Source organism: Centroberyx affinis, unplaced genomic scaffold, assembly GCF_046629955.1.
Source record: "Centroberyx affinis isolate AG114_WGS23_722 - 3 ecotype Tasmania unplaced genomic scaffold, CSIRO-AGI_Caff_v1 ptg002025l_1, whole genome shotgun sequence".
Classification (NCBI taxonomy): domain Eukaryota; kingdom Metazoa; phylum Chordata; class Actinopteri; order Beryciformes; family Berycidae; genus Centroberyx; species Centroberyx affinis.
This window is the reverse complement of record NW_027280363.1, coordinates 125,502-144,649: the sequence shown is the minus strand read 5'-3', so window position 1 is coordinate 144,649 and position 19,148 is coordinate 125,502. Positions and strand designations below refer to the sequence as shown.

Here is a 19,148-nt window from a genome sequence, read left to right as displayed (position 1 = left end):
CCTTTATTTTTTTTCTCTCTCTCTCTCTCTCTCCAAGATCGGCGTGGGAAGAAATGTCGGGTCCGGGCAGGCAGCGTGGGTTGTGTGCGCACACTCACTGCCAACGCACGCTCTCTCCAATGTGCGTGCTGGGTCCGGTGTGAAGGCTGAGAGCGGAGCGGAGAAGGAGCCAATGGAGACAGAGCGAGCGGACAGGACATGCGCACAATCCCCGGTACTTTATATCAAGAGCAAATGATGCAACAGTGGGGGAGATTGCCAGGGTCTCACACAGTGGAATTGTAGTGTATGTGCCACAGCTGAATAAATACATGTAAGATATAAAAAGAAGGATTTTTTTTAAATTCTATTTCTGTCCTTTCTGTCCGTACTTTTTACATGATGCCATGGGCCAGTGGTTCCCACACTGGGGTGCTGGGACCTCCAGGAGTCCTGCAGGGAGGTCCAGAGTGTCCCAGGCAAAATGAGGAATAGTTTAATTTCACTATTATTTAATTCACTAGAAATCATCCCCATGCAGAATGTAAAGGCCAAGTATTCCAATCCTAGGTTTCACTCTTCCCACAGTTCTACAGTTCAATACAAAATCAATGGCAGTAATGCCATATGAGACTAAATCCTATCAAATAGGGGTTTTTGACGTGAAAATGTTTGACAAATCGTGAATATCTAAACCAAAACTATTCTACTGATGCAATCATTGTATGTTGCTCTGGATACAAAAATGTCAATTTTTGTAGCCTATACACCCAGAAAAAGGAGGGTTCTTCAAGAGTTCTTTTGTTCTTTAGGGTAGTGTTTCTATACAGAACTCTAAAAACCCTCTGATTGGTTAAAATAAAAAAAAAATAGCCCAATGTGGTTCTGAAAAAGTCCCCCTTTAATACTGGTTTGGAGCATTCCATGCATTCTTAAAGAGTTCTTTGCAGCACCATAAAGATCCTGTGTAGAACCATGTGAGCATGGTGCTGTAGAGAACCTTTCTAAAACAGTTCTTCACATCATCAAAAAATGGTTCTGCTGTGATACAAGACTAAAGAACCATATAGAACCCTTTCTAGTGGACCCAGAGGTTGGAGTCACTAACCTTTTCCCCTTAACACACCTGCTTCCAGGCAAGTAGGCCAACAACACCTTTACCACTGTCATTCACCAACAGGTTTAAACCTTTAATGCAGGGTCGTGCTAAACAGTGTGTTATGATGAAGAGGCTAACCTCAGTTTTTTCACAACCTCTTCAGGCCCATTTGATGTAGCCAGACGTCACCAAAATACTTTGTTCCCAAAATAACTGGTGCAGCTGCACAAGAGGAGAACCAATGGGCTTCAGTACAGTCAATGAGCTCACTGGTCTTTTCAGGACCCATAGGGTGGTACATGATGATGCATGCATGGGCAACTTGTTGATGCAATGAAGGGGAAATATTGCCTTTAATTTAGCAGAAATCAATGAGCAATGAAATGCTTGGTGTTGAACTCTGGTTGACTTTGGACATATTCAAGTCCAACAGCTTTGTTTGTAGACTAGAATTGTCTATGTAAACAAAATACATGTAAGTAAAGTACTTATTAACATATGATTTGATATTATCAGAGCAGGGCTGGTCGTCAGCACCATGGCCAGCGCTCGGCGTCTCCTAGAGGGCGCTGTAGCTTGTTTTTTTTAGGTAATACCTTACATTCTGTGAGTAATAGAAGCTCTAAAAGACGGATAAATAACCAACTTCCATGAGGTCAATGTGATTTTAGAAAGCAGAATATAATAATAATACTCTTGATGAAGGTCCAGAGGGACCGAAATGTTAGTATGATCAATAAATTGTGATGCTGAGCAAGAGCAGTGTGCGGGATCTTCTTTTCTCAAGAACAGAAGACTGAAGTGATACTTTCCAACGCACCTGCAAATATCTCCATGGAAAAAATAGAAAGCAGAATATACAAATACACACCCTGCTTTGTTGAGTTAAGTACTGATGTATAGCCAATTCATTTGTACCTCATTTTCTATCATCACTCCTAGCTGCACCTCTAGCTATTAGCCACTAGATGGTAATCTAATAAAGCTATTCTACAAGTCTATCTACACCAAAGCCACTAAACCACTACATAGAAAACTAATGGGTAACAGTAAATAAACTACTGGCTTCACTGCAAAGCTTTATTCATTGATAAGTTTTGTCAGTGAGTTTGAAAGAAGCTCATTGATTAATAGCAGGCTTGTTTTAACTTGAACAATGGATTGTATTTTTGTTGTTTTTATTTTTCTTCTTTAATTATTGTCACATTTTTTATCATGTAAAGCACCTTGTAACTGTTTTGCTCCATAAATAAACTTTTTTATAATTTTAATCAAATGATAAAAATGTAAGAATAAGAATAATAATGTAATCTAATAATGTACTTTTTGCATTTCCAGTATATTTTCTTAAAATTGTTAGTTATAAGTGACAAAGAACAAACTTTCACCAGTAAACATCCCCCTCATTTTCATGATTACACTGTAGCAGTACAGTAATATAAAACATAGTAAGCTATGAGTTAAAATATTAAAAACAGTGTGGCATCTCTGTGGAAAATCTTCATGCCAGCTGAAGATCATTATATATATAAAAACAGTTGTTATCTAACTGGGTAATATCAGTTTGACATGTTCATGTTAAGCCGTGTTCAAACAAAGAGAGCAGAGAGAAGCGGCTCACTGTGCCTGTGCCTCTGTCCCTGGCTGCACGCTGTCCTCAGTGACCTTAGCGCGGCTGCGGCTAAGTTGAGCTAAACTTTCCCTTCCTCCACCAATAGAGACAGACTGTCCCCCTTCCCCTCACAGCTGTGTGGCCTGAATGCTGGAAATAACCACCGGCCAGCGGATCAGGAGTCATGGCTGTTTAACAGTGGCAAATGTTGGCACTGAGCCGCACTAAACTAGAAAAAAAACAGAGAGGAAGACAGGCTGAGCTTTATAATGGAGACTGTTGAACTCTTACCCAGAGAAAGGGCTCAAAGTAAAGGAGGAACAGCTAGTGTTGCAGCTGATATGAAGGCTAGACTGATATATGGAGCCGATTTTGGACTTTTATTAAAAATAAGATCTGGTCCAGTCAGTGTGGTCCACCTTTGATATGATGATTATGATGCAGTTTGATTGATTTCATATTTATTGTAACATTGTCCAATACTACACTGGTTGTCTATGTGAAGCCCTTAACCTGAATTTATTCTAATGAGACATTTTGTCAGATTCCACACAAGCATGCATTTTATTTTAGTCGTTTCCATGATGAAATACTATACCCAAAGGCTTATTCTGCTTTGTGAAGTAAATTATGCTCATGGTTTTGTTGGATTTTAATGTGGCTCAAGGCTATATACTTGGAACATGATTGTGCCATTAATTTGTCATTCAGTTGGCAATGTGGTGAGCATTGAAATGAGGGATGTTATGGCACTGGGGAATTTCTCTAAAAGCCCCAAAAATACCCTATATCTTAAAATGTCATTTAGTCGAATATTGTGTCTTAAAATATGGTTCTTCTTAAAACAAGTGAAAATCTACAAATGGATTTAAGCTGATTTAACTTGTTTCCCACACAAATCAACTTTTGCTTGAATCATATGCCATTTTCTTTCCTTTTCTTCTTCTTCTTGTTATTGTTATCCTGACTTTTAGTGTCCCATGATGGTCTAAATGCTGTTTCAGAGGATTTTCCATCCTGCCAAGAATAAGATTCTTGGGGAAATCTAAAGATACTGAATATCAGTATTGACTGACAGCTTCAATCCAGAATTATTGGTATATTTGTAGGATTGGCTTTCAACAACCCATATGGACCAAACTCTAATTCATAATATAAATGTGTGTGTGAGTATGTGTGTGTATAGTGTGCACGTGTCAAAAACCAAGACAAAGTATCGCAAAGTGAAGACACAACTGACATTTGCTCTTTTTACAGTTTATTGTATATATATATTTATATATATATATAAAACTACAAAAGTAAGACTGTTTCAAATTCATAGACACCTGTCCATTTATTTCATATATATATATATTATCTACAGTCCACATTTGGATCCCGATACAGTGATCAGCTGATAGTTTCTCTCTCTGTTAATCAGACAAGTGTGTTTTGTGTGTTATATTGCATAGAAAAAGGCACAGCTCTGAGGTCTGTGAAAAATACAGCCTTCGTATTCGGACAGTAGAGGGACTCGATCCTCGACTGCGGTCAGTCTTTCCACCACACGCTCCGACAGCGCTGAAACAAGATTCGGTAACAAACACTGATCGAAAAAAAGTCTCAGGAGTTCGAATGTCGTTCATACTATGTACATTACTTTTGGCATTGAAGCGTCTATGACAGGCTTTGGAGTCTTGACATCTGAAGTTGGAGACGGGTTTTTTTTTTTTTTGAGTATTGCTGCGTGAACCATTTGCCTTGCGCACAAACTGGAAAAAAACGACAAAAAACGCCAACGAAAAAGAGTATACATAATGAGGTGTGTTGACTGTGAGAAGTCGTGGCTGCCACCCCCCCCCCCCCCCCAAAAAAAAAACAATAAGAAAGAAACAAACAGAAAAACAAGATAATATGACTTCTTATGTAAAAAAAAAAAGAAAATGGCTTCCACCCATTATTTCCATACTCAAGAGTACATTCCTATCTGAAGCGGAGTACATTCCTACCACACATTCTGTACACACATTTACAATCCAAATGTTCACTTCACGTCAAAAATAAATATATTTACACAGGAGAGGAAAAAAAAAAAATCTGAATAAATAACTTCATTGACAAAAAAAACAAAAAAAAACAAGCACTCCAAAATTCAAACACGGCGAAATAAAAGACATAATCGTCTGCAAACAGTATTAGTTGGTGCTGTCGTCTGCTTGGCTCGCACTCTGCCGTGAATTCAGTTAGACGTGTATTAGAATTGCTCATGCAGTTCATTTGCATACTAGCTGAGGTCAAATGCACACCGGAAAACGAATGATCTGCCGTGGGAGCAAGTTTTAACATCGCCCAGGCTGCTCTGCTGTTGGGCAGGTTAACACGGTAATGCAAGTCGGACTGAATTCCAGACAACAGATTCTGTCCCAGTAAAACCATCCAGTCTCATCAGCTGGGACCTGTGCTAGAAATACCATTTTAGCATGGTAATATACCATTTTACTGAGTAGCAGTAGACAACTGTGTTTTCATTTAGGATTCCTCGTGTTATCCGAGTATGATCGACCGTTTACTTTTAAAGGAAAAATCCACCCCAAATACTTCAACAGCTATTGGTGATGCACCTTACATTTCTGGGCCTATTTTGTTAAATATGACCACATATATACAGCAAAGCCACAATGGAGTTTCAACGAGCGAGGGCTTCTTTCTAGAGCCGCCGTGTTGCACTGACATTCAACAATCATAAAGGGAGAAATCCATCGTAAAAGAGGCACAGGCACCAATTTCTCCACTAACAGTAGCCTCAGTAGCCCATAATGCAATGCAACCACAAGACATTTGTGTTTTGAGGAGGGGGTCATTCTGGGAAACGTAGGAGATTACGAACTGAAGTAGAAGTAGATGAGGCAGGTTGAGGGAAAGTGGGTGCACCAAAAAAATGTGGGTACACCAAAAATTACAACGCTTCATCACAAAATAACTCCCGGAATGCATTGAACATCACAGATTGATGATATATAACAGTGTAAGGGGGATTTTTCCTTTAAAGTTTGATCCTATCAGTAAGCAGGTTGCATTGAAATCCCATTGCTTTAAGCCTGACTTTTGCTATGGAGTTCAGTGCAGCAATTGCATGTTACAATACGATGGTCATCTTGTTCCAACCATTTACAACAAACCAAATATCTGCACCTTAAAATCTTTGATGCCTGTATTTAATTGTGGTCCAGTAACTTTTAACAGTAGGCTAGCGTGACTTCTGTATGAAGAGACAGATGCTGGGTTTGTGGATTTGGTAATGCTTGTGTCCACCGCAGGCCTTTTCTAGCCAAGGCAGCTAGCAAGCTGTGTTGTCCCTAGCTTATACTATAGAGGTTTTGCAGTTGTGTCTCTAAAATGCTAGCAACCACGACTGCCGCCATTATGGAGGTCCACTGGAGAATTGACTGTGTGCAAATGATTACTAAATATATAACAAACCGGATAGAAAAAAGAGATAAATGAAAAAAATGTTGTGGTGTGACTGTAGAGGTAAGTACAAACTGTTAGCTAGCTAACTAGCCAGCAGGCTAATTTAGCAAAGTAACTAACATGCGATTACTAGCCATGAATAACACTAGCTTCTACTAGATACGTTAGCTAGTGTGCTAATCAGATGTGTTAATAACAAAATAGTGATGGTTAGCGGACCAAATACTATGGCTAGCTAGCTAACAAGCTGACATTACCTTCCTGTTAATGTAACAATTATTACATCATTGGGTTTTATTACATTAACAGGAAGGTTTACAATGATCACCAAAGACCTCTTCTATACATATTCATCCCTTTTTAGATGTAGCACCATAGTTAATAACCAAATTTATGAACGGGCGACAGTTGTGGAGTGAATTTTGGCTATTAGATTATCAGTACAGTAAAGATTTCTGCCTTCTCAGTAATGTAATAGGTAGGCTATTACTTAGTTAGTTTTACTAACGGAAAACCAGTTATTATGTTAACGTTAGGTAACCTATCTAACAATAATGGGAAATTTCTAACCCTAACCCTACTGCAAATCGTTACTACATTAATGGGAAGTTATTACATTAACACTTGCAACAAGCACTCAAAGGCGGGACCTTGCCCTAAGAATTAGAAAAAGAAGTTAGCATAGTAAAAGACTGGCGGTGGACACACAGCATTAGACTGATGAACTGGGCACCCGCATGCTATTAAAAACCCATTGTGTGTGGTCTGTCAGGAAGAAAAGAACATGTGGACCTTATGAAACTCATCTTGGATGCTGCAGTTAGCGATTCCTTTATGGTTTTTGTGCCAAAAAGCATGCATAGTGAGCCTTTGTGCGCTTGCTGTGCAGGGGAATAGTGTTTTGAAACAACAGAGCCTTTTGCATGGTTGCAGGATCAGGTTTACTCCCTGGTTTGGGTTTCCCAGTACGGCAAATCCACATTCAAATTATTCGCTAGGCAGATTTAGCCCTGCTATGGTCGTATGTGTTTAAAACATCCATGAGCTTTGGGTCAACATCATTCCTGTACAGCACAATGTACAGTACTGAGTACAACCCTGAGATTTGGCATACAAGGGCTCTTATTCTGAATACAAGCAAATATACTATGCAAATATGGGGTGTATGTAATACTGTAATTTACATTGCTAATTCAGTAGCAACAAAACAATTATTAGGAAAATATTCATTTTTCTTCCTTTTCGTCAGTTTGAGAAAAGCCGTGGAGAGTCACACTGCTACCACAATGTTTTTCCCTGCCATTTTTGACAGCTGAAATTCATTTAGAGTGTCTTGTAGAGCCAAAGTGAATAGGTTTGAAAACGATTTTTCCTCAAGAGTGATGTGTTTGGAGGCTTGAAGTCTCTGCTCGGGTTGGACTTTGTGGAACGTCTCTGACCGTCCGACGGGCAGGCGAGAGTTGGTGAAGCCGCCACCGCTTCCAATGTAAACAAGTCAAGCTTTCCTGTGGGTGAAGCTCATTTGAATTCTGCTGTTACTGAAGCATGATAACTAGCCCATATGACCAGGCTCATGTAAATTAGCATTCAGCACAGTTATGTGCCTGCCAATAAGGAAGGGAAAGAAAAAAAAGACATAGACTTGAACTGAATTCGTAGACAAGATGTGCACAAGAGCAGCCATCTCCTTCTACCAAAACACTGGGCTATGAAAGAATGACCAAGCGATGTTCTTCAGAGCTTTCCCTGAAGCGTAATTATATAGCCAAGCTAATATGTAGCACATTGGTAAAACATAAGATTCCTCGGGAAAAAGAAAAGGTTTCTGCTTGCTTTACAAATAAAACATAACATCTTGTAATAGGATAAGGATTAAATAACAAGCAATTATTATTTGATCATGACAAATTATCTTACTTAATAATAACAATAATAGTTTTAATAAAATACAATAAATAAAAAAAAAAAAAGGACATTGAGGGAGTGACCTCTCTAGGCTGTTAAAGTGAGAAGACAAAAATAACAACATAAAGACACGTACTGTAAAGACAGGAATTGAATAAGTGGTCATTTTTGAAAGGCACTCATCTGCTAAAAGCCATGAATTCAGTGTGTGTGTGTGTGTGTGTGTGTGTGTGCTTATACACACATATACAAGGACCAGATGTCCTCACAAGGATAGAAAGATTATGAGAATCCTCCAAAGTGAGGACATTTTGGAGGGGCCTCATTTTTTCCAAGGGGGCTGATTTAGGGTTAAGGCTCGGGTTTGGGGTTAAGGTTTGAATTAGGATTAGGGTAAGGGTTAAGGTTAGGCGTGTAGTTGAGAGGGTTAAGGGTTAGGGTTAGGAAACGAACGGAGATCCTCACAAGTATAGTCATACAAACTTGTGTGTATGTGTGCGTGTGTGTTTGTGTCTTTGTTTCCCGGTTACTTCATTTCCACTTTTGGAAAGGCGAGCACAGTGCATGCACAGTGTTGTGTAGTAGTAGTAGTAGTTGTAGTAGTACTGAATGACATCACCATCGATGCTTACAATTACCGACCTTTGAAAGGAGTATAAAAACAAAAATAAAAACATAAAACAACAACCAGGAAAAAAATCATTAAAAATCGACCCCCCCCACCCTCCCCCGGATTTTCATTCCAGTCTGTTCTCCCCCGGATTAAAAAAAAAACGTCTCTACGCGTCTGAGGCGGCGGCGGTGGCGCGCGCGAGTCACGAGCCCACCAGCACCTCCATGATGTGGTCCAGTTCCGTCAGGTCAATCTTGAAAGGCTGATTGGCTGAAACCTGGGGGGCGGGCCCGCTGTACGGCGACGCCAGCGACTTGAGGAGGTCGTCGGCCGTCACCACCGGCGACAGCTTGGCGAGGCCGCCGCCGCCGCCGCCGCCGCCGCCGCCCGCCGCCGCCGCCGCCGCCCCCGCCGTCGTGCACGGGTCAAAGTCGTACATGGACGTGTCGATGTCGGCGAACAGGACGTCGTCCAGCGCCAAGTCCGAGAGGAACCCCGAGGGCGAGGAAGAGGAGGGCGGGCAGGAAGGAGAGGAGGTAATGTCTACTAGGACGCCGGGGGGCAGTGTAGGCAGAGTGTCCATCGGCCGGACCTCGGCGACCTCTGGTTTGGCGCCCGCGACCCTGCTGTCTCTGGGTGGACCCGTGGGTGTCGGGGTTTGGGGCGCCAACTGGGGGAGCTGGGTGACCGGCGAGGGAGCTGGGGAGGTAGTCGTGGTCGTCGTATTAGCTGCTGCTGTCCTTGTTATGGCTGTGGGAGGGCCCAACTCAATGTCACTCAGAGCGGAGGGGAAGCTGTCATTGGACGAGGCAGGCACAGCGACCCGGGGGGCCGCCTGGGCGAGGAGGAGGAGGGCCGACGGCGGCGGCGGCGGCAGAGGCGGCGCCGGGGGAGGCGACAGAGGAGGCGTGGGCGGCGACGAGGCGCAAAAGGCCGAGTCGCCGCCGCCGCCGCCGTCCTCCTCCAGCAGCGAGGCCGGCGTGAGGCAGGCCTCCAGAGGGGCGGGGCAGGAGGTTCCCGGCGGGGCGGGGCAGGCCTGGGACGCCTGGCAGGCGGGAGGCACCAGGGGGTGGGGCGAAGGCGGCGGGGCGATCGCCGGCATCAGCAGCGCCGACGGCTGGGGCAGCTGGGCGGCGGCCAGGACGCCGAAGGAGGAGGGCGGGGCCTCGCGGAAGCCCTCGTCCATGGGGTCGTCCGGCGGCGGCGAGGGCGGCAGCAGCAGGGGCCGCAGGGAGCCCTCCTGCTTGAGCTCGTCCTGGATGCGGCGCAGCATGTTGTTGATGAGGACGCGGCGCTCCAGGCTGGGCTCGCCGAGCGGCCGCTGGCTGTACAGCTTCATCAGGGAGATGTTGAAGATGGTCTGGCGCTGCAGGGTGTAGGACACCTTGGACAGGCCCTCGGGACCCAGGCCCGTCCCCCCGCCCGCCACCGACGGCGCCAGCGCTTTGCCTTCCAGCCCCTCTTCATCCTCGTCCAACTTCCGCTTCGCACCTTTACCGAACATATATCTGGAAAACACGAAACCCAGAGAGACAAGGGGAGAGATGTTCATTTGTTGTTCAGTACATTATTCATTCAACCATGCATAATGTACAAGATTCCCCACTGTAGCCCTGATGTAAAATTCCATGACTTTCATTTCATAACTTCCAGGACCTAAAAATGTTCTTCCTTATTGGTTTGTTAATGTTGTTTTGTAAGTCTGGTTTCCACTCCAGTTGGGCTAAAAACCATCTAATACAATGAAGTTGGAAAATACATTCTGCTATGTATCAAATTCCCTGACTTTCCCTGCCTGGAATACACCTAAAAAAAATTCCATGATATTCCGGAAATTTCATGTCATGTCTGGCATTTTGGGTTTTTTGTATGTCGATGAAAGAGCACCACTACCGGAGGTCACTGTATGCTTCTTAGAGTTAGATGATCAGTCAGAAACCACAGACTCACCTCACTGAAGCACAAATAAATGCCATTTATTTATAACACGCCAACTGCAATCTTATTTTTCCAGGTTTTCTATTTATTTTTCTACTTTCTAGATTGAAACCCAGAAGCTAAAACACATGGGAACTGAAGAAGCTACTAAACGGCACCATGCTCACGGCAATAGGGGATTTAAAAAAAAGAAATACATTGAAACCAAGACCAGCTGTAAGGGGAGCCTCACCGCTGCATAGGCCAACACACACACACACACACACACACACACACACACACACACACACACAGTAAGTTATGTAATAGCAGTGTTCCCTGCTGTAGCACAGGATCATAGGCCAGATTTACGGCCCAACCCCCCCCTACACCCTCCTCCTCCTCCCGCCATATTGGAACAGTACATTGAGTTACTTAGTGAGGGGGGTTGGGGGGGATGGGGCCGGTGGGCGAGAGACGTACAGTAGGACAGGAGAGAGAGAGAGAGAGAGAGAGCAAAAGAGACGCCACGAGGACGAAGCCACAGCTCATTCCCTAAACATCCATTTTCCAACAGTATTATAGATCTTATGTGTCTATTTATTTATCTGATTGTCTAACTATTGCTAACATGGAGAAAGAAAGAATGATGGAAAGAAAGGAGGGAAAGAAAGAAAGAAAGAAAGAAAGAAAGACAGAAAGAAAGCAGGCATCGCTGCAGTGTGTTTGAGTCTAATCCAGGCTGACAGGCTCACGCAGCCAGTCGCTGGCTGCACACACACACACACATACACACTGCGCATGCGTCGCCACACACACACACACACACACACACACAGGAAGTGCAAGCTGCAGGGCCAGTCACCACGACTGGTTGGTTGCCATGACAAACAGAGTCAGCTGGGAATTCACCCAAAGAGATGACAAAGAACGGGAGGAGGAGGAGGAGGAGGAGGAGGGGGGGGAGAGGAGGAAGAGGAGGAAGAGCAGGAGGGAAGAGGAGGAGAAGTGAGAGGAGGAGGAGGGAGATGGAGATCGGTTCGGATTCCCGGACTAAAAAGAGTAAACGAGTAACACTCTTCCCTGGCTCGCCTACAGCTGCTGTGGAGGTGCCCTTGAGCAAGGCACTGAACTCCCTTCACTGAGGCTTTGCAGTTGCATCACAAATCGCCTAGCAACCACGTCTGGCTCCATCATGGAGGTCCATCTGAGAACTGGCCATTCTCTAATGTCTAAATACATAACAACTGGCCAAGAAAAGGAGACATACTGGAAAAAGACTGCTGTGGTGTGTAGGTCAACTCAGTAATAAAGAGTGTGATAAGGTGGATTTGTTTCCAAATGTAGGTTGCTGTGACACAGTAAACTGCCTTGTCTTTAGCCCTGGTCTCTACTGCAAAACAGCTTGAGAGGAGTCAACTCAGTAACCTGAACAAACTGTTAGCTAACTAGCTAGCAGGCTAATTCAGCAAAACCGTGCAACTAGCCACTACTAACCCTAGCTTCTACTACTAGATAAACAGAAGAACTGGGTAGTTAGCATGGGCAGTGATAGCCACCATGGCTGAACTGACAAAGAAAAGAGAAACTGCATCAACAGAAAATCCAAGCTCCGCCCACACTGTTTTGATTGACAGGTGATCTTATATTTCTACTAGCTTCTTATATTAATTACAAACAAACCGCTGTTGCTGCTTCAAATGGAAAAGCTTTCATGAACTGGCTATGGGTTGAATCACTATTGTGTTATATCAGTCAGTGATAGAGAGCAGCAAATCAGACATTTATATGAAAATCTTGCAGATTGTCACGTGAGGAGAGCGCTAACACGGCACTTTAGAAGGCTAGACAACACATTTTAACACATTTTTTTTTGTGTTTTGTCAACCGGATACTGCTTCGATTCATGTATTCATCCTAGCTGTTTCTCGACTTGTTAGGAAGATGGCAAATGTGAGATACTGAGAGAGAGAGAGAGAGAGAGAGAGAGAGAGAGAGAGAGAGAGAGACAGAGTTAGTTTCAAAGGACTTTGCGGGTGTGTGATTGAGGGCTGAAGCAGCTGCGCATGTGTGACTCACTGACTCATGGCTGGGAGTTTAGACACACACACACACACACACACACAATCACATGCGCACACACACACATGCGCTCACACACACACACACACACACACACACACACACACACACACACACACACGCACAGTATGCAGGACTGACATACCAGAGGTGCCCCACCCCTTACATTCCACTTCATTATCCTCCTCTTCCCTTTCCTTCTCCTTTTCCTCCACCTCTTCTCTTCTCTTCAGTCTCTCAGTCCTCTTTCTTCTACCTCTTTTCCATCTTTCTTTTTCATCATCTCTCCACATCTTTTCCCACCAACTCCCCGCTTTCCAGTGACTTTGCCACAGTTCACGGGCCCAGGCCACTAGATATGAACACACACACAGGCATTCTAAACGGCAATACAACCAGGCTCGGCAAAACAACTGGACCTGTCAAGAAGAAGACAAATAGAAGATAAGTACTCCAAACCAGAGTGATTCAAGGTCACTCTGACAGCAGGACAGACTGAATACAGCACTTTCCTGACTCGGCTCACTGTAAACTGCCTCGTAAAGCAAAGAAATGCCTTAAAGCTGTCTTTAAAAAAAAGGGGTTTTCCATGAGGAACACATGGCAGAGAGGTCTCCTCCATGACTCCTTTGTCACTGTAGCAGCTAGGTTCGACCGATACGGGCTTCTGAAGGTCGATACCAACACCAATATTTTTGGATTGAAGCTGACAATACATAGTTTGTGCCGATAGTAAAAAAAAAAAAAAGGTCCAAAATATTGCAAGTTTAAAGTGTTTCCCCAAAATTGTATTCTTAGAATTGTAGAAAAGCCTCTGAAACAGCATTTAGAACATCATGGGACACTAAAATTCTCCATTGAAACCCAGGATAATAACACTACTACTAGTACTACCACTGCTAATAATACTACTACTAATAATAACATATTCACACATAATTTGTGGAATTTTATCAAAATGGTGTATTAGAATCAGTTCAGGTTAAGGGCTTCCCATAGACCAGCGGTTCTCAACGTGGGGTCCAGGTACCACCAGGGGTCCTTGGGAGGGTTCCAGGGAGTCCCCAGCAAACTGAAGAATTGTTAAACTTCAGCATTATTTCATTTACAAGACGTTAACACAATTAGAGAATGTAGAAGAATGACTGTTTTGATCATAGTTTCTGTGTTTTCTCTCTACCTACAATACAGACAGTCATGGAGTTCTGGGCAAAATCATATCTAAATCATAAAAATATTCTCTGATTTGGGTCCGAGAGACAAAACCTCATCAAATGGGGGTCCTAATGTGGACTAAATTAGGGTGCTTGATATGAAAAAGGTTGAGAACCACTGCCATAGACAACCAGTGTTGTATTGATCAATTCCACATTAATATGCAATCAATCAAACTGATATCGAAACTCATATCAGAGGTGGACCACACTGACTGGACCACATCCCATTTTTACTAAAAGGCCAATATCGGCCCTATAAGCCTCGCTATTGCTAACTCCATACACACCATCGTTTTAAATACATTGCGTTCCCAGAGAGCCGCTCTTTTTCCTCTCGTCTCACCCCCTAGAAAACAAGCGAGCGAGGCCAGACACATCCCAATCGATAAGCGAGCGAGCCCGCTCCTTTCCCAGCGTGTCGCTTTGACCGATCCGGAGCGGTCTGATCGGCGAAAAAAAAAAAAAACCCCAAGAACGTCAAGGTAGGAAACACATTTTAGAGAGAAACGCTTCTCTGGTTTCGCCACAGCCTAAAATATCACCAAACATCCTGTAACAAACCCCAACAGCACCACCGCAGATTGTGCCACCTCTAAACAGATTCCACTAGACTACATTTCTTTTTTTTTTTTTTTTTTTTTTTTACCTCAAACGTCTATAAAAAAATCAGGCCCACGCACCCACGGATTGATTCCAAAAATTTCAAACTGAGGAGATTTGTTGAGTCTAGGAGTAAAGAAATGAGAAAATAAAAAAAGCCAAGCTGTGTATGTGAGACAGTTGTAACTTTGTCTATGAGAGAAAAGGATTAATTGCAGCTTATAAGGACACAATACAATACAACAGAATCAAAATCTGAAATTTGATCTCCGAAAAATAGGCCTACTCGCGGCTATGTGTGCGCTTAGATAAGATTACATGAAACTTTGATGATTCCCTGTGGCGAAACCGGGCCTTCGCAGTGGCAAAATAGTAGGATACAGCAAAGAAAAATAGAATATGAATAGGAATATAGGCAAGAGTGGCGTACGTATTAAACATAACACAAGCCTGGGAACGTGTTGAGTTGAAATGCATGAATGAAAAGTGTGGAAGAAAATATGAATTACGGCACGTGTGAGGGTGTGAAAAGTAAAAAATAAATAAATAGTGTGTTTAGGGTTTGAGAGGTTAGGTCAGCTGTGTGTGCGTGTGTGTGTGTGTGCGCGTGTGTGTGTGTGTTGTGCGGTGGTAGTGCAGTGCTAGTGGATGGACTCTGCAGTGATATTATGATCCTGTAACCGGATACGCTGGTTTCCATGCCTGAGCTGCACATCCACCCCTCCCCCTCACCTCCGCATTGGGCTATTTCAGGTCCTCAGGGTGCACAAAGTATGGACACACACACACACACACACACACACACAGACACACACACACACAGACTGACTATATTGCTGCAGGTAGCACCGCCGCATATGTCGAGCATCACATGTATTTCTTTCCGCATATGCGCGTACACATGGATAGACATATGTGGCATAGCGCATACACACACACACACACACACACACACACACACACACACACACACACGCTCGTGATTGTGCTAGCACCATTCCTCCCTGTTGTTGCGATGCGTCCAGCTATGCACATGGGGACAGCACTGTCCAACTCACACACCCCTGTCTCTCTCTCTCTCTCACACACACACACACACACACACACACACACACACACACACACAAAAAGTAGAACTAGTAAACACATTCCTGACAAAACCCAGAGAAAGAGAGAGAGAGAGAGAGAGAGAGAGAGAGAGAGAGAGTGTGATATAGAGCTCGCCTGCCCAGACACATTACACTGAATAACCAGCTACAGTTCAATACAAAACTTATACTATTGCCATGAGATGATGGTAATTACTACCAATACTGCTATAACTACTACTACTGATACTACTACTGCTATTACAGCTACTACTACTGCAACTACTACTACTACCACTATGACCTCTAGTATCATGATTATGATTTTTATTACATTTCATCTAGCTATTGCATGCATACCTTTGCATAAAGTGTATTTACATCAACTGCAGCCATTCCGCTTAACCGAGAAGAACCGGTCAGCATCAAAACATTTAAAACGTTTGAGATTTGAATTTCTCACCAGCTCCCCCCCTCCCGCCGAGATGCTTCAACTCCCCGTCTTTTGCATTTGCCTGCAATAAAACAGGCAAATAGCCTCAACCAAAGGCAAATATGTGTGTGTCTTTTCCCCCGACAGCTGCTCTCAACAGGACCGGTGTTCCCATCAGATTCTGTGACCTGCCCTGATATTCTTACCCTAACCCCCCAACCATCTCACTCCTCATGCCTCAAACCTAACCAACACTGCAGGTCACAGAATCTGACGGGTCACCATATACGGTAGAACACCGGGTGTCGCTCACAAACCCGAACGTTAAAGCGGTTCCGGGAGTTGCCCGGAACCGCCCCGAATCGAGGCTTAATCCGCACTTGTGGTTTTACACCTCATCCATAAGCGAGTTTCGGGTTTTAGCGGCTGAGGCCTAGAGGTGACGGTGAATCAAGGTCAATCAACATTTCAATCACTTTTTTGTTTTTTTGGTCTAAAGCGGCTTTCGTCTGCGGTTTTATGATAAACTAACAAAGCGACTTTTCTGGCCTGGGGCTAGGCTTTTTGGCTAAGCTGTCAATGACCTGGCAATGGCGTCTTCCATTCTTTTCTCCTCCTGAGGTTTGTTCCTTGTTCCTTGTATTCGGCGAGCTTCTGAGGTTGGCGGCGTGTTGCATCATCGTGCGGCTGCCTGTTGATCGGTGAGATCTAGGTAGCGCTCGTTCTCTGCGAAGCCCGTGTCACCTCACGTGTACAAATGCAACGTTGTACCTTATCGATGTCGGAAACAAAATTCGGATTCGTGTGTGAAGTTGCAGTGCAGTAATGGGACGGCAACAATGGAGGACAGACGGCAGAAGACAGTCAGACCCAAAATAGGTAAGCTAATCATGCAAGTGGAAACAAGGTCTACCTGTGTGTGTGTGTGTGTGTGTGTGTGTGTGTGTGTGTGGGGGGGGGGGGGTCGCACATGTACAGCGATCATAAACGGTGCGACTCACATGACGGCCGGGAGGTCAGCTGGGCAGCGGACATGGAATTCACTACGACCTCTTACATAATGACAGACCTGATTACAAAACGCCTCTACACTGCACAACACGCCGCATTCCATTAATATACAGCCAGCAGCTCAGGTTAGTCTTTCACTGTGAAAGAAAGAGAGGAGAGCGAGCGCTTCTTCTTGGGTTTGTGTGTGTGTGTGTGTGTGTGTGGAGTTCAAGTCCGTGCACACAAACAGTTTCACTTAAAAAAAAACACTAGCCCCCAAAAAATGTGTTTTTTGTCACCCTGCTGCTGTTACTGACACTATTTTTTGATCTTTTCATTGATATCTGCTTGAAAAGTGAACTGCTCTTTTTGCTGTGGTTCATCTACATTGCAAGTGTAACAGCAGAGTAGGCTTCAGTTCCTAGATCAGCAGCATTACAGGCAGCGCGAGGAGTAACGAGTGCAAAGGTCAAGTCCAAGGCAGCCGTGTGAATCTGTGTCCGCCTCCACTCAAAACTATGCTGAAACAACAAAGACCCACTCCAGATCGCTGTCCTGGTAGAAGTCCATTGACAAACGTGATGCAAACACCTGATCGGCCGCCTACTCCGTGTCTCATTCACTCCTCCTTTCTGCTTTCACAATGTCACTTTGTGGTGTTCACTGTCCCCCCGTGCTGCGATGTTAGTTGAAGGGAGGAGCCGCTGCTTTCCAAAAGAATCACATAATGATGCTGCGAACATGGTGCAAGGTTTCATCATATATCCCTTGCTCACTGGTAGTCTCACACACACACACACACACACACACAGAGGCATACACACATTTGTATAACAGAAATGACCATAGGAATCCAGAGGAAGACAAAACTCCCAGCTGAAAAGTTACAACAAACAGCAAGACCAAAGCTAAAGGGGGTTACAGTGGTGGTGTGTGTGTGTGTGTGTGTGTGTGTGTGTGTGTGGTTGTGGTGAAGGGGGGCTCCTTCACACATGAACAGATAAGACAATGTGTGTGTGTGTGTGTGTGTGTGTCTTTGGACACATTCGGAGAAGTCATTATTATCTGAAATTTCTGGTAACCAGCGTACACACACACACACACACACACAAACTCTCTCTCTCTTACACACACACACACACACTTATATCTATAAATAAAAAGCAGAAGAAGAAGAAGAAGAAGAAGAAGAAGAAGAGAGCTGATTTAGGTCAGCAGACGTGTCTACATGCAGTGGAGTGTGGCATTCTTTTTCCAACAGGCCTCTTCAGGAAGAAAACACAGCTTGACACTTCCAATGAAACAGCTTCAGGAACTCAGAAACTCACACTGTCAATATGTCTGGCCACTGTGAGCAGTATCCATTATTATTACTGTAGTACCTGCCTTATTACTGCAGTATCCACCTTGTTACTGCAGTACCTGCCTTATTGCTGCAGTATCCGCCTCGTTACTGCAGTACCTGCCTTATTACTGCAGTATTCACCTTGTTACTGCAGTATCCGCCTTATTACTGCAGTATCCACCTTATTACTGCAGTACCTGCCTTATTACTGCAGTATCCACCTCGTTACTGCAGTACCTGCCTTATTACTGCAGTATCCACCTTATTACTGCAGTACCTGCCTTATTACTGCAGTACCTGCCTTATTACTGCAGTACCTGCCTTATCACCGCAATATCTGCCTTATTACCGCAGTATCTGCCTTATTACTGCAGTATCTGCCTTAGTAATGTAGTATAAGTCTTATTACTGCAGTACCTGCCTTATTACTGCAGTATCCACCTTATTACTGCAGTACCTGCCTTAGTAATGTAGTATAAGCCTTATTACTGCAGTATAAGTCTTATGACTACAGTATCCAACTTATATTGAATGTATACTGTAGATATCCACCTTATTACTTCAGGTATCACCGTTATTACTGCAAGTATCACTATTACTGCAAGTATCACACTTATTACTGCAGGTATCACTATTACTGCAAGTATCACACATATTACTGCAGGTGTTACTATTACTCCAGGTATTCAACATCTGTATCCAATGTATTATTATCCATCCATCATAAGTTAGTCCAAGCTACAAAAATAGGTTACCACTGTAATAGCTAGGTTCAGGCTTACAGACTGACAAAAAAGCCTGCAGCAGTTTGGTGA

The 19,148-nt window shown here is 43.8% G+C and overlaps 1 protein-coding gene across 1 annotated transcript in view; it reads right to left on the bottom strand.

Moving 5' to 3' along the window:
- Positions 1-8,863: 8,863 nt before the first annotated feature.
- The window catches only part of sertad2b (SERTA domain containing 2b), a 34,623-nt gene continuing 24,338 nt past the window's right edge, over positions 8,864-19,148 (bottom strand). The window contains exon 2 of the mRNA XM_071531052.1: positions 8,864-10,169. Coding sequence (XP_071387153.1) covers positions 8,864-10,165 — 1,302 coding nt within the window. The 5' untranslated portion in view covers positions 10,166-10,169. The remainder of the gene's footprint in view (positions 10,170-19,148) is intronic.